General features: G+C 40.7%; 1 protein-coding gene across 7 annotated transcripts in view; it reads right to left on the reverse strand.

Moving 5' to 3' along the window:
- Positions 1–16,506, reverse strand: part of VPS13B (vacuolar protein sorting 13 homolog B) — a 383,695-nt gene that overhangs the window by 172,997 nt on the left and 194,192 nt on the right. For 6 of the 7 annotated variants that reach the window (XR_013234028.1, XM_077351820.1, XM_077351819.1 and 3 more), the window contains exons 29-30: positions 14,917–15,325; positions 12,446–12,548 (exon numbers count right to left, since the gene is read on the reverse strand). Coding sequence is in view for 5 of the 7 variants with exons in the window: in XM_077351820.1 (XP_077207935.1) it covers positions 12,446–12,548; positions 14,917–15,325 (512 nt within the window). In the remaining 2 variants the exon portion in view is untranslated. Of the gene's footprint in view, positions 1–12,445; positions 12,549–14,916; positions 15,326–16,506 lie in introns of those variants that run through there. The other variant, XR_013234030.1, reaches the window with a different exon arrangement.

Genomic DNA, 16,506 nt, shown 5'->3' on the forward strand with positions numbered 1-16,506 from the left:
CTCTCTTCTCTCTGCTTCTGGGTGTTCCTCATAAGATGATGGTGAACAGTCAAGAACCTCCCCAAAGCAAATTATATATTTTTAACATTTGCTTGAAAATCACATTGTGAAGCATGCACATGTAGTACTTGTTTTATAAAAAGATTCCTAAATTGTCACTCCTTTGATTAGTCAATCTTCTTTATTTTCTATAAAATGTATTTTGATGTACTTTGAAAATATTTAACACAGGGGCTTTAAATGACGTTCTCACAATTAATAGCTGTATTCTAAGAGAGTGCGCCAACCAGCAGTTTTGCAGGGATTGGAAAACCGTAATATTGCATCTAGATTTCTGATTCTCCTCCTGAACAGCAATATTCCAGCTTTGTGTGAAAGTTTACTGTGTGCAGCAGGCTGAACTGCTGTTTTGTGAAAGCTATGCATGCAGTACAAATGAACATAGGGATACAGCTAGGGATGTATACGGGCAAGTCTGCTCTAATCATTTATAACTCTAGGGAGGAGGAGGCCCACAAGTGCAAAGCATGCTTAAAACGGCATGACCTGAATAGGGACCAGCTATGCATCCTGACTCTATGGACATTTATGCAGGAGGGGTCAATGGCACAGACTTCATGCTTAACGCTTTCAGTACTGCACCCTTCACTGCAAACCTACAACAATGCAAAATGTACTACTTGAATAGAAAACAGTAAAAAAAACAACATTACCCAGGACTTGCTAGGAAACTCCACTGAAGAATTTAAAACTTCTAAACACCTGGTCAAACTAAGGAACATCACACAACCCCCATAATACACAGATGATCAAGAAAAAAACTGGAACATACGCAGAAACTTTAAAAACTCAAGGGTTAAAACAACACATTATGCCGTTGTTTCCCACTGTATTGTTGAGGTAGATTTTGGCAGCCTGTTCTAGAAACCTATATCCTGCCGCAGGAAGCCACAGAGTACACCATTCCTTTTGTGATTGCCAAAGTCAAACACAAAGCCTGCACGTTAAATCAGCCAGGCATCAGGGTATGCTGGATAGGAAACGCATGCCAAAGAAGTCTTTGAAGGGAGATTTTATGCCAGCTGCAGTTTTACAGATGCCAGATAAGAAGAAGAAGAGTTGGTTCTTATATGCCGCTTTTCTCTACCTGAAGGAGTCTCAAAGCGGCTTACAGTCGCCTTCCCATTCCTCTCCCCACAACAGACACCCTGTGAGATGGGTGAGGCTGAGAGAGCCCTGATATCACTGCTCAGTCAGAACAGTTTTATCAGCCCAAGGTCACCCAGCTGACTGCATGTGGGGGAGCACAGAATCGAACCAAGCTTGCCAGATTACAAGTCCGCACTACTAACCACGACACCAAGCTGGCTCTCCTCATGTGAGAAACAGTCCAGTTTTTGAGTTCTAGCAGTACTTTTTATTCAACACACAAGTCTCAATAGCCATTTCAGCTGACATCCATGTTTCTGAATATGGCTTCTGAATTGTTTTCAGTAAGGATCCCAGAAGCAATCACTGATCAAAATTTCTCAAAATGCAAAGAAAAATATTATTGTGCTAGACTTCCTTTTAAGAATTTATAGCGTAGTAATGCCCCCCCCCCAGAAATAGGGAACAAGTCACTGAATTTGGTAAGACAAGGCATTTCTAACTACCTTTGGAAAAAATGCAATTGATTTGTGAATACAATTTTTTACAAGAGTATGTCCTATGCATTAACTGGCAGAATATTTGATTTTTCCCTATATCTTTTATTATGATTGTGATTGTGATTGTGATGATTATGATTATTATTATAAACCAGGCTTTCTCACTTGGGGTTTTATGAAACCCTGGGGTTTCTTGACAGCCCTGAAAGGGTTTCCTGAATGGGTGGGAGTTAATTAATTTTTAATATATTTTTTTACATTTGTTCAAAATTTATCAGGTGACACGATCAAATATGGTCATGTCACCCCCCTCCAATGGCCAATGATCAGCCTAAAGGGAGTGGGAAGGGGAGGAGCCCTGGGTGGGCGTGTACACAGCTGTGCTTCCCAACCGTATTCTGCATGATCGCAGCACTGCTGGGGTTTCTTGAAACCTGAAGAATGTTTCAGGGGTTTCTCAACAGTAAAAAATTTGAGAAAGGCTGTATTAAACACTGTTTCTAATGCTATGACTTATATATAAAACAACAGGAAATGTACACTTATGGTAAATTGTAAAGTAGTAAAACAAAGTATGGTGCCGGTGGAAGAATGTACAACAACAACAACCCCCCCCCCCGGCATTTTTCCCATTTAGGTATAATAAACCAAAAAAATTGGTATTTCCCAATATTCCTGAACCCCAATACCAGTATGGTATTCAGATTTGGTAAATATTCCAGAATGACATTTTTTTTTAGTGTCCGTGTGTCCGAGGCATCAAAAGGGACTGAAATCCCTTTAAATGCCTTGGACTTAGTGTTTACTCCAAGTACTGATGCCAACTTTGTGACTTGGAGTGATTGAGTCCAAGGCATTTAAAGGAACCAAGATCCCTTAAATGTCTCGAAATCAGACTTCATGCCAAGCGCCAACACCAACTTAGCATTTAAATGCCTTCTGCACTTGGATTGGAGTGAAGCCCGATGTGCGGAGGCTGGAGGGAGAGGCCCTGCAAGAAGGCCCCTAACCCAGCCAATTCTACTCTTCAGTAATGCTACAGCCTGCAGGGAGCTGTTAGTTTCCTTGGTTGCTTTGGAGAGGGTACATTCAGAAAGATGGGAGGCAATTCAAGACTGGCGTTTGATGCATTTGCTGCATGCATGTGGTGCATGCACAAGAGAGAACTTGTCCAAATATAGAGAAATCAAAACTAAAGGTAGGGGTGTGTGCATCTGCTGCCAATTCGTTTCATAGTGAACTAAAAACCTTGCCTATCTCAAGGAAGACACGGAGAGGGGACCACCTGTGGGGGCTAATCAGGGTCTTTCACTTGAGAGTGATGAGTGTTTTGTGGGGAGGGGAGGAGAGACTGCTCACCCTGAACAGCAGTGGTGAACTAGCCAAAGCCAGACTTGCTCCTTCTGCACACACACGCAGGCATCCCTTCCTTTAATCTGATTTCACAACAAATGCATCAAACACCACTCTCGAATCAGCTCTCATCTTTCCGAATGCAGCCTCTCCAAAGGAAACCAGCAGCTCCCAGTTGGCTGCAGCATAACTAAGATTAGGATTGGCTGTGTGAGGAGCCTCCTTTCATTCCTCCCCCCAGTCTCCACCCATCAGACTTCACTCAAAGCCAAGTGGAGACTGAAATGCCTTCTCAACTCCAAACCACCAAAATCCCTTTAAATACCTTCTCCACTCGAAGCTGCAAAGTCGCAGCTTGGAGTGAATTGAATCCAAAAGCATGTAAAGCAGGGGTAGTCAAACTGCGGCCCTCCAGATGTCCATGGACTACAATTCCCAGGAGCCCCCTGCCAGCGAATGCTGGCAGGGGCTTCTGGGAATTGTAGTCCATGGATATCTGGATGGCCGCAGTTTGACTACCCCTGATGTAAAGGGACCCCAATCCTTAACTCCAAGGATTGGATAGCTGGAGTTAAGGCACCTTTCAATGCCTTAACTCCAGCTATCCAAGCAGTCCTGAAAATTCCTAAACATTTTAGGAATTTTTTTTTTTGGCTCAGCCATTTCATTAGCTGGAAAAAGCCAACTCCCTGCCCCCAAAATCTGACTGAATTATTACCCCAAACTACTGACACAGTATTTTTCTGGAATTATTCATGCTCAGATTAGCCAAATACACACCCCTACTCCAGTGGCACTGTGAAGAAGTGTATTTGCACACAAAAGTTTATTCCTTGAATATAATGTTGTTGGTCTTAAAGTTGCCACTGGACATGAAACTATGTTCTATTGCTTCAGACCAACACGGCAACCCACCTGAATATAAAGTAGTATTTTTCAATGGATAAACAGACACACACAGAGGGATGTTGGATGCTTTCTAGTAACATATGTGGCTCAAGAGAGAGCTTTTTGCTTCACAGAAGTACAGCATTCACAGTGTCTGAAGCATTCCAAAGGCAGATTGCTTCAAATGCTGTTTTAACCAGTGATACATTATGATCTCCAATGAGTCACCTATGATTCATGTACATCTTCGATTGAAGCTAAAGCAGACACAGGTGGCTTCAGATTGAGTAGGGGCCTGCAAGGGAGGAGGCACTGCTTAACCCTTTCCCTACAAGACCCTTGTACACTCCAAAGGACTCCTCCAGCTGATACAATGCAGACATCTAAATCTTTACCCCCTATGGAGCAAAACAGGAAAATATTATTTTGAACAGAGAAATGGGACAGGAAGGAAAGGCTGCGTAGGTCTTCTATCTCTCCCTAGCCCTCACAGCGGTCTTCCGCGCAATCTCAAACCATCTCAAACCATTCGCAGCTGCTTTTCTTGATACAAGAAAGCTCTGAGGTTAAAACAAAACACAAAACAACCTTACAACACCCATAGTAACTAAGTCGCAACAGAGCCAAAGGGAAGAAAAAGAGACAGCAGGATGTTTCAAAATGTACAAAGATTTTAGGGAACAATTTTGGGGGGGGGGGAGAACCTAACAAAAAATCCCCCACGCCCATTCTCACAAAGCTTTTCAAGAGCTGTGGTAAAAATTTGTCATAGATAAAACCCTGTGAAGGACATCAGAGAACCCACAAATATTTAAGGAATGAACCACAGGCTGTATACAGAAGTTAACAAATGTCTCATTACAACTAGGATACGGTTCTCTTAGTAACAGAAGCATAGTCTTCACATTACGTTCAACTTAAAATTCCATCATAATTAAAAGAAAGAAAATAATCTGTTTTAAATAATACTGGGAAATACCTTCCAAACAAAACATTTTTTGAAACCAAATACGATTTATATTATATTTACTTGCAAACCGTTAATAAAAAGGGAGGGAACAGTAAACTTTGAGAAGCTCTTTGAATTATTGTACATTAAAACTGTTGACCACAACCAAGACTTACAGATGTCAATTTTAAACATGTATGGCAACAAAGTATCCTTGAAATGACTGTTAAAAAAACAATACATACACACAAAACCCTACCTCGTTTTTGAAGTGTTCAGAGGACAATGAAACCTATTTGGGCAGCAAACTGGAATTTATTGAAATGCAAATACTGCGGCTAGTAAATGCAGCCGTCTTGCCATTTTCCTACCCCAAGTACTAAGGACTTCTACTGTAACGCTCCAAAGACCAACCAGTTCAGACTTAATCTTGGATGAAGCAGGCACTGAAACAAGACCAGTCATCATGGGGGGGCAAAAAGGTCAACTGAGCCCTGCTTGGATTACTGCCATTCTTGTATCTTGCTGACTAGTACCCTAGGAAGAAACCAAAGCAGCTGAAGAATTTGTGGGTCATGTGATGGATTCTCATGGGACTGTGATTACTGAATTTCTGATAGAAGTCTGGTCTAAGGACACTTTCAGCAATATTTTATTACTCCATTCTGACTATTTGGACTATTGCGTTAACCTGGATAGCCCAGACTAATCTGATCTTATCGGATCTTGGAAGTCAAGCAGGGTCAGTCCTGGTTAGTACCTAGAAAGGACACCATTAGGAAATCCAGAGTTGCAAAGCAGAGGCAGGCAATGGCAAACTACCTCTGTATATCTCTTGCCCCCCAAAACCTTAAAGGGTCACTATATGTCAGCTGTGACTTGATGGTCAAAAAATAAATGTCTGGCTATATGAATGAAAAATAACAATGTAACAATGAAAACAGGCTTTGCATCCTACAAAACTGGCTTTTTCACCTTTACATAAAAACAGTTTCAGCAAGCAAACATCAAAACTACAAAATTCAAGTCACAGTTGATTTATCGCAACCCCATAGGTTTTCGATACAAGAGACATTCGGAGATGGTTTCCATGGCCTGTCTCTATGTTGCGACCTTGAATTACCACGGAGGTCTCCCATCCAAATAGTCATCAATTATTAACCAGCTTCCAAGATTTAAGGAGGTCAGGCTAGCCTGGACTATCCAGGTCAGGATATAGAGTCTAGAAACAGAAAAAGACAATGTTCCCAACTGCATGTACAATTCTCCATGCAGTTGGGAATTCTGCTTCTTACAATTGTCCCCAATTGTGTACAATCCTATGTGCATACATGCAGGCTCTATACAGACATTCCAAAGAATATACATAGGTCAGGGTGGAGCATAGCAGTACAGTTCCTCTCCAACAGGCACACTCATTCTCCCAACTTAGTGGGTCTTCGATGTACTTATTGTTTTGTTTTATTTTAAACTGATTAACATGTTGAGCCTGTCCACAGGGGAAAGCGGTATATAAATTTATTAATTAATAAATAAACTTTGAATATCTAAACATAGCAACAGAAAACATTAACTGCCACGTTAACATGAACATCTCAATATTGTGCAATGCTCTTTTGGGCTCTCCATAGCACTGATAAAGCTGTTCTGACCGAGCAGTAATATCAGGGCTCTCTCAGCCTCACCTCCCTGACAGGGTGTCTGTTGTGGGGAGAGGAAAGGGAAGGCAATTGTAAGCCGCTTTGAGACTCCTTCGGGTAAAGAAAGCAGCATATAAGAACCATCTCTTCTTTTTTTGCACTGGTATTTATCAATAATTCTTATGAACGAGGTAAAATTATACTGTCTTATATCTACCTGCATTACAGACTAGAAAGCTTATTAAACCTTTATTTTATATATATTATATATATACCGCCCGTCCCGGAGGCTCAGGGCAGTTTACATAAAAACGTATAAACAATACAAGAAACAATTCACAGCAAATAAATAACTGTAACATTAATATTATTAACTGATATTTGTAACAGTACAACAGTGCAAACAGGTCCAGGAGTAGAGAGCACTGATGGAGTTCTGGGAGGGAGGGAGCAGGGGCCCTTCAGATGCTGTTGGTTATACCTGGTCTCAACCAAATGCCTGGTGGAAGAGCTCCCTTTTGCAGGCCTTGCGGAACTGTTTAGCTCCGTCAGAATGTATTCAAGAACGTAGGGCTAGAATAGGCTTTCTCAAACAGGGTTTTGTGAAATCCTTGGGTTTCTTGTTGGCCCTGGAAGGCTTTCCTGATGGGTGGAGTTAATTTTTATAGATGATGATGACGATGAAGTTCGCCCTTCAGTCGACTCAGACTTGGTGATCCTATGGCTCAAGTGTCGTCACAATTTTCAATCTTGCACCGCTTCTCTTAGCTGTGTAATGTTCTGGCCAGTGTCCATTTAGATCATGTCTAACCACCATGTTCTTTATCAGCCTGGTTTCCTTTTTCCACCGACCAGTCATCGTATAATTGCTTTCTCAATGAGTTGGATAGCATGATATGGCCAAAGTAAGTGAGCTGGAGTTTTATGACTTTGCCTACTAATGATATATCAGGCTTTATGTGCTGTAGTGTTTCCTTGTTTGTGACTTTTTCTGTCCATGGAACCTGTTGAAGCCTTCTCCAACACCAGAGTTCAAACTAATCGATTCTCCTCTTGTCCAATTTTTTCATCATCCAACTTTCCCAACCATAAGTAAGGCTATAGGAAATATGACAGGAAACACATCTACATTTGGTAATCAGGCTAATGCCCTTGCTTTCCAAGTTTGGTTCAAGCTCATCAATGCTGAGCAACCCACAGCGATTCAACGTTTTATTTCCATACTGCGATCACCACTCTCATGAATTTGTGATCTAAGAAAAGTGAATTCTGAAATGCATTTGGTCACTTCACATCAATTGTTATTGTGACATTTTTGTGTTTTGTGGTGGTGGTTATTTTTGTCTTTTTAGTATTTAAGAAAAGGCCAAATGTCTTGCTTATTTCATTGACCTGTGTAATCAGCTGTTCTAGGCCTTCCTTAATTTCTAACAGGAGGGTAGTGTCATAAGCATACCAAAGATTATTTATATTCCTTCCTCCAATCTTGATTCCAATGTTTGATTCTTTGAGTTCACTCTCTCTCATAATGATCTCAGTATACAAGTTAAACAGGAAGGGGGAAAATACAACCTTGGTGCACTCCTTTCTCTATTTTGCACCAGTCAGTATCACCAAATGGTGTATGTACAATAATTTCTTAATTTGCGTACAGCGACTGCATCAGTTTGATCAAATGCACTGGCATCCCCCAAATTTTGCAGGCTTTCCACAATTTGTTGTGATCCACACAATCAAAAGCTTTCTTGTAAGTCAATAAAGCAGATACAGACATCTTTCTGATATTCCCATGACTTTTCCAAAATCCAGTGCAGGTTTGTTATGTGGTCACGAGTGCCACACCCTGAAAACCAGCTTGAACATCTGGTAATTCCATTTCATGGTTGTTACTATGCATCATATGATTTTTAGCAGGATCTTACTAGCATGAGAAATGAGGGCTATTGTACAGTAATTGGAACAAGTTTTTGAGTCACCCGTTTTCAATAGTAGGATTACCACAGATCGTATGCACTCCTCTGGCCAGGTATTAGTTTTCTGGATGTCCTGGTACAAAGCTGTAATTGTTTTGATCGGTACACATCTCAGCAGTTCCACAGGTATGATGTCAATGCCTGAGGCCCATTCAACTTCATCCTCAAGAATCGCTGGTTCTTTTAATTTTTTTTAATTTAAAAGAGAACAAACTTCCTTTCCGCATGAGTACAGTTCTTCTGTGTATTCCCACCTTTTGTTCTTGATGCTCTCTTGTCAGTCAGCTCCTTCCCTTGTTTATCTTTCAATAACGCTTTTGTGAGTAGCAAATGGCATTCAAAACCTCTTTACTTATGTGAAAGCATTTCTTGTGTGTCCCTTTTTGTAATCTTCTTCTAACTGCTTGCATTTCTGATTCTAGTAAGTTTCACTGTCTATTCTTGCTGTTCTTTGAAAAACCACATTTAATTTTCTTGCTTCCCCCCCTTTTGCCTGCAGGTTTTGCTGCTTTTCTATATCCAGCTATTCTTATAGTTTCATCTGAGAGCCATTTAGATCTTTTTTTCTAGCTTTTTGTGTGGTATGTGTTTAATTGCTGTTTCAACAACAGTTGATTGAATTTCCTGCCACAGTTCATCAGGCATCTTGTCTGCTGTGTCCAACAGTTGAAATTGATTTTTCACCTCCACTGGATATGTGAGTGGAATGTGATTTACATAGAACTTCCTTAACCCTGATGTTTTCTTGATGTTGCAGAATTTTGTTTTGATTTTAGACAATGACAGCTCAAGATCTGAACTGCCATCAGCACTTGGATATGTTTTGACAGCAAGGATTGAACTGGACCATCTTCAATTGCATAAGATATAGTCAATTTGGGTCCGGTGTAATCCATTTGGTGATGTCCAAGTATATAGGCAACATTTATGCAGTTTGAACCAAGCATTCATAGAATCATAGAATCATAGAATAATAGAGTTGAAAGGGATCTCATCTAGTCCAACCCCCCCCCCCACATCATGCAGGACACCCACAACCCCATTGCTCATCCACTGTAACCTGCCATCCCCTTAAGCCTTCACAGAATCAGCCTCTCCGTCAGATGGCTATCCAGACTCTGTTTTAAAATGTCCAAAGATGGAGAACCCATTGCCTCCCGAGGAAGCCTGTTCCACTGATACTGCTCTAACAGTCAGGAACTTCTTCCGGATGTTGAAACGGAATTTCTTTTGAATTAATTTCATTCTACTGGTCCGTCCCTCCGGATGTGAAACCAATTTTCATAACAGAATTGTGCCAGATGATCACCTGCATCATCCCTTTCTCCAAGCTGAAAATTGACAGTAATGTCTCTCCTTGCTTGTATGCCAGCTTCGGGGCAGGGCAAGGAGCTCCTTTCCCTGCCCCGAAGCCCTCTCTCTCGGCCCCCTCCCGACCCTGGATCCCGGCTTTGGGGCATGGAAAGGAGCACACCTTCGCGCTTTGCGCCTCCCAATTGGCCCCTCCGCTTGTCTGTCCGGGGCCAGGGGCCAAGGGTCAATGGCCGCCTTCCCCATCCCGGACTGGGCCCACCCCAACCCCCCTTACTGCTTTATTTATACCGCTCCCGGAGCGGTTTATAGATTGTAACATGTAATACATAATGTGAACAGACTGTTCAGGATGTATTTGTAATACTAAATACATTTGTACAATGCATCAAACATTTACATAAACTCTGTTTTTCCTACACTGACTTTACTGTGGTATTGAAAACACTGTTGAGAAAAGGTCACAGAAGATAACTGAACAAGCAGACACACTCTCTTAACTGCACTGAATAATCAGGGCTCTAACCTGACATTTTAGGAGGTTATTAATTCACAGAGTCGCCATAAGTGGAATGCCCTGGCAGAATGCTTTAGTGTTCACAGTGTGGCCCAAGGAATATGGAAGAATGATCATCAAGCCAAGAGTACAGTGCTAAGGGATACATAGAAGATCCTGCTGATCTAATATCTGAAAAATGAAGTTCTAACAGCTTAAGAAAAGAACATCAAGTTTATCATCTTCAAAATATGTAATAGGCTTCCCTACAGCCAATCTGCAAATTCTTCAACTCTTTCTAGTGTTTTACTCATACAGGAACACAAGGTTCTCATCTAATTTCAATGCTTTCTCAGTCAATGTAATACAAGAAACTGGCATTCCAAAGTTTATGCAAATTGTGAAAGTAAAGCTCTTTCTTGTTGGGAGGGGAGGAGGGGCTCTCCTAGACCTTTAAAACATATGAACCATAAATGCTGCTGTAGGACTCTACCATTTACTTCCACACATGTCTTTAGTTCCCTCTTAATCTTTTCTTTGCACATAAATCCTAAGTTTCCTTTGGGAGACTGGTCCATTGTCTTGTTGACTAGATTGTATGCTCAAATAAGCATGCACAATTTCATGAGTCTTTTCACATGTTACAATTCATGCCTGCCTGTGTAGATACATGACTGACAGGGAAACCCATCATTAAATGCATTATGACAAGACTTGTCCTGAGGCAGAAGCTGGAAATCTTCAAGGAGCCTATGCCACTCTCTAAGAATTCCTATGCTTGACTGAAGGGAAAATGTGTCAGTTTTTGAGCTGTAAAATGTTTTACTGCTGGGAAAGGATTTTGATGTTTGCAACTTACTTCTATTGAAGTGTACTCTGAAGTATTTTTCAAACAAAAATATTGCCACATCTGAGAAACAGGCCAACAGGAAGTATAAGACACTTGTTCCTCTGTATTTCTGTGACTTTTCTCACTTGGTATTATTTGCAACAATACTTTCATGTTTCTCAGCAGTGCCAACTCTAGTAAGGATCACATATTATTATCATCATGTTGATTACATATGCTCTCCAGTTTTGCTGCCTACATATGATTACTGCGGTTTGCGCGGACCCAGTGACACAATCCAGAGCACGACATTCACACACAAAAATGTGTTTACTGTGAAACTCTGCCTTAGAAGTTTGCTTTCTTTCACAGCTTTGATCCACATGACATCAACAGTCCAGCATTTTGCATGTCTGCTAACCATTTAGCATTATGAAAATCACTTTCACACTACACAGCTACCGAGAGATATGGGATTTGTAAAAAAAAAAAAAAACACCCACAACTTCAATGAAGTTTTAGCAAAAGAAAAAACAAGCTTTTCAAATAATGTTCTTATTTAAATTACTGCTCACCAGTCTTTTAAAGTACCTGAATAAATGTGAAAACATGCATCAAAAAGGCCCATTTGCCAATATATTTTCTTAATAGAAAAAGACTAAATGAAAATAATTTTAACATCGCTTAGGTTTTACGGATCAACATTACGCCAACCTTAAGAAGACATCCAGCCTTTTTCTTTCTTGCCGGATGGCAGTGGTACTGAGACAGTATTTACATGGTAAGCCTACCTTTTGTGTTTCAAATTAGTGTTTTTAGAGGAGCCAATGGGAATAGAACCCTATTGGAATGATACACACGTATATGGAGCTGGCCCAGCAGACTCCTGACTCCCAACTCCCTCGAGAGCCCGTTTTTTATTGAAACATAAAAATTACCATTGTGCATAGTTATACAAGACTGCTTTTTGTGCAACAGCATGCTGATACATTGCTAATGATACATTGTTAGCTACAAGACCCTATTTTCTAATGTTTGAAGGTTAGACTCTCACGGTAACCATGTCATGCACTGTGCTGGACACAGGCCAGGAGGATGTGCCCTCAACTGTAGCCTGGTCAGCACAAACAAAGATGAACCCTTCATACCCCAGGCACAGTCTTCCCCATGCCATTGGCAGATCCTGAGTGTTGATGTCCATCACAGTCAAGACCTACGTGTGGGTGTAGACATTTAAACCAAACTCACAAACTGGCATGATCCTAATCCTCAGTCACATAGACAGCATAAATGATTCTATGAGACCTTCCGCTCAAAAAATGTACTATTGTGAAAGATTTTTTAAAAAAATACTTACTGATAAATATCTTTTCTCAGCACCACCCTGCTAAGAGGATTGTCAGCCTGGGGAGCCATAGATACAGAACCAATCCTAAGGACCAATGTATCTTCTTTATTCGCTGCGATTAAGATACAAAAGAGTGATTAGCATGATAATTAAAGTATACACATGATGACGTATTGTCACTTTGCTTCTACAACAGATACTGAAAGTAATACCACTTACTGGTTCCAGTCCATATTTAAAACTGCTCCCCCCCTCCAATTTTATCTCACACGCACCCGTGTGCATTCTCTAGGAAAGAGAAGTAATCTGTAGGAAGAATGAGGCAGGATGGGGGTTGTTGTCTCTAACGCTGGGATAAAAATATTGTCTCTTTAGAAAATAGTGACTTTTAAAAGGTAGAAGGGATCTTTTCATAAAGATGTGGGTATTTCAATATCTGAATGCATTTATCTGCGGGGCAAGTACTAATGTTAAGCACTGGCTAGTGCAGCCTTTCTCAAATTTTTTACCCTTGAGAACCCCCCTGAAATATTCATCAGGCTTCAAGAAACCCCGAAAGTGGCATGACTGTGCAGAATACAGTAGGGAAGCATAGCTGTGTAGATGCTCACCCATGTTCCCTCCCCTTCCCATCCTTTCCAATCTCAACATTGGCTATTGGGGGGGGGGGCAGTCAACATGACCATATACGTTTTTAACAATTTAAAAAATATATATATTAAAATTTATTAACTCCACATTAGTGACAGAATATAGGGATAGAGGGACAAAATGCTGAGCGCTGGCATATGAGACCACTATAATAGGTTTATTCTAATTGCTTTTAAAGACTGAAAACGTGGGAGTTCCTGTCAGCTACGTTGGAGGAGCTGGTGTCATCTGTGGGTACAGCTGGTTCAACCTCACCACAATAAAAACTAACTTATCCATGCCATTAAAAATTACTAGGTAGACCATGAACAAAGAGAGAATGTAGAAGGCATTCAGCACAGGATTCTGCCTTCTCTGTTGTATAACATTTCTTTCAGCCTATGAAGGATTGTATGACATCTTATAAGCTGACAGTGACATATGATATATACACGTAGGCCAGCCTAGTGCTCCTCATGAGCGTATACTTTGAGGATGTACGTAAGATTTCAAGCCCCCCTTTTCCCAACTGTGGCCACCCAGTGAGATATCCCAGACATCTTGTTTTGAAAACATAGCTTTCAGCTACAGATGCTGAGAGTGTGGTGAGTGCTAAGTACTTTACTAAACAACACCACTGCTTGATGTGGAAAGAACAAGCAAACTTCACATGCAGCTCAGAAGGCTCATGTAAATAAATATATATGCAAACTGGCTTCTGCACACCATAGAGATGCATCCAGAGAAAACCATACTGAGACTACGATCAGCTGTCTGGACACGCAGCTTTAACAAGCAAACCAGGGCTGGTGTCAGATAATTCCGTCCAATACTCATGAAGCACACAGAAAATAATTACAGAAAGAACCACACGAAAGATTTTGCGCGGTAAACTATTTAGAAAAACAAGAACGGTTTGCTTGAAGGAGGTCCTGAACTGTGTGGAAAATAAAGCGAACAAAGCTTTTGTACCTTAATCAGTCCATAAAGATGATCAGTTGCAAATGTCTGAGCCAACCTCAACGTTTTTCTTTTAACCACAAGACATTTCTATTTATACTATGAACTTTACAACTTTTTAAATCTTTGAGCTAACTTTTAGCTGGTGCTTATTGAAGTCCTGGGCTCTTTGTTTATGTGCATTACAATGAGAAGGATGTTAAATGTGCTTAAAAAAAATTTTTTTTAAGGGCTCATGATAAGCAAACCCACCAAGCTAGAAATGTGATGCGCCCTCTCATTCATCTCTAGGCCTTTAAAAGAAGTCTGCTAACTAAATAGATCACTGTGTATCAAGCATGCTTTCACCTATGATTAAATGAAGTATTATTCAGCTGCGCGATAAAGGTACCGGCATGGCTGTGTGCATCAGAGACTTTGAGAAGCAGCCTTTGCTGAATGGTAGGCTCAGGGAAAGTTCTCGAATTTCAGAATTTCACAAAAATCTAAAAGGCGAGCGTCCTGCGATATACAGGTCAACACTGGCAAAAAAAAAATCCAAAGGGCCTTGCCAACAATCTGCATGCTAATAATGTATGAAAACACTGGATACAAGTACTGTTCTCAACAACAGAACTCTGCTGCTTCCTTCCTCCCACTGCCGCCTCAAGAACCGCTGCCCCAAGGCATCAGACAACACACGGGAACAGTGTTGGTTTTTATAAGAGGAGTCCATAAGTGCGGGGGGGGGGGGAGAGAAGTATTAAAAACTGCTTCCCCCTCCTCAGTTGGTGGTTGCCCTTCCCTCTAGCAGAAAAGGAGGCTTGGATCCAACCCACTGTGTGCCAAGAAAGTAACTTCCTTTCTGAAGATAAAAGGAGAGGAAAATCTTGCACGAAAGCCCATCATACCTTCTGCATTATGCTGCACTTCCTCCATTTTGGGAAAGAATATTCTGATTACCCCGGTGTTGATATAAATAAGTGGCAAGTTGCGAGAGGTGAGCATATGAGTCCTCATGGGCTGGCCCGGTGATTTTCTTTTCTCTTTTGGGCTCCGTGGCAGTTTTGTTTGAAATATACTTGCAATTGCATTGAGAAAAGGGAAGCAGAGGACAACATCAAACGCCTGAGCTGAAAGAAGGATCTCGTGAAGGAAATGAGGAGAACCGTCAGTAAAACTCTCAGATAATTTATGCAAGATTCTCCGTTCATTTCTCGAAATCAATTTGTGACGGACATTTTTGGTGACTGCCTTTGTGTAAGTCAGGGAGAGGAATCCGTGCTGTTGGTGAGAACCATCCAAAAGTTTTGCAGTTGTCTGTGCCAAGAAACAGACATAAATCAGAAACAAAAAAGATACTCGCACAGCATTTCATAAGAACCTTTGTCAATTAACCTCTAATTATTTCTCCTTAAAATTTTTCTTTTATGCTCTTTAGTTTTCCAAAGAAGTTATGCTTATGAATATGTGCAAACTGGTTAGGCTTCCTTAGAAGACTGAATAAAATCTGATTTCTCCTAGTACTGATTTGCCTCAGATGTGCGACATATAACTAAAACAGTCTGTGCATACATGAGAAATTGTTTCAATACGCAGTAGGTAAATCCATAATAATAAAGATTTTAAAAGGACATCGGAGACATTTTTTGGAAGATGACAGGCAAGTATTAGACTTGGAGCTTAATACCTGACCGGCAACTTGCACTAGAACTTTTAAAAGCCGAATTTAAAAATTACATTTATTTGGGCAGACAAATGTAAAGTGTGGTAACGTTAACTGAGCAGCGAGATTCAGTTGGTTTCTACTGGATCTACACTGAGTCCAAAGACAACCCAAATCCTGTAGAAGTCAACAAAGACAACCAAGAAGGAAAACGTGGATGACTAAGGTGCTGGAGCACCTTTCTTATGGGAAAGGCTAAGAAGTCTGTCACTTTTCAGTTTAGAAAAGAGACAACTAAAGAGAAACATGACAGACATTTATAAAATCAGGCATGGGGTGTAGAAAGTGGGCAGACAGCTTTTTCTCCCTCTTCCTGTAATATCAGAACTTGAGTGCAGCCAAAGAAATTGATGTGCAATAGCGGCAGGGCAGGCAAAATTCAATGCTTCTTTACTCAATAAATGACTGAATTGTGGAATTAACTGACTGTGGATGTGGTGATGGCAAGGGGCATACATGGGGTCAGGCAAACTCATGGAGGATGGGTTTGTTAATGGCTACCAGTCATGGTGAATATAATGAACTTCCATGTTTTAATGGGGTTTTAAGACTATGTTACCCGCCACAAGCCCATTGGGGAGTGGCGGGATACAAATTGAATGAATAAATAAATAAATAAATAAATAAATAAATAAATAAATAAATAAATAAATAAATAAATAAATAATCAGATAAATAATTAAATAAATAAATATTCAGAGGCGGTATATCAGTGCTAGTAGGCACCGTCATAAGCACAGCTTGGTCATTATGCCATCTTTATTGGCCCTCCTGG

This window comes from Paroedura picta, chromosome 9, assembly GCF_049243985.1.
Source record: "Paroedura picta isolate Pp20150507F chromosome 9, Ppicta_v3.0, whole genome shotgun sequence".
Lineage (NCBI taxonomy): Eukaryota > Metazoa > Chordata > Lepidosauria > Squamata > Gekkonidae > Paroedura > Paroedura picta.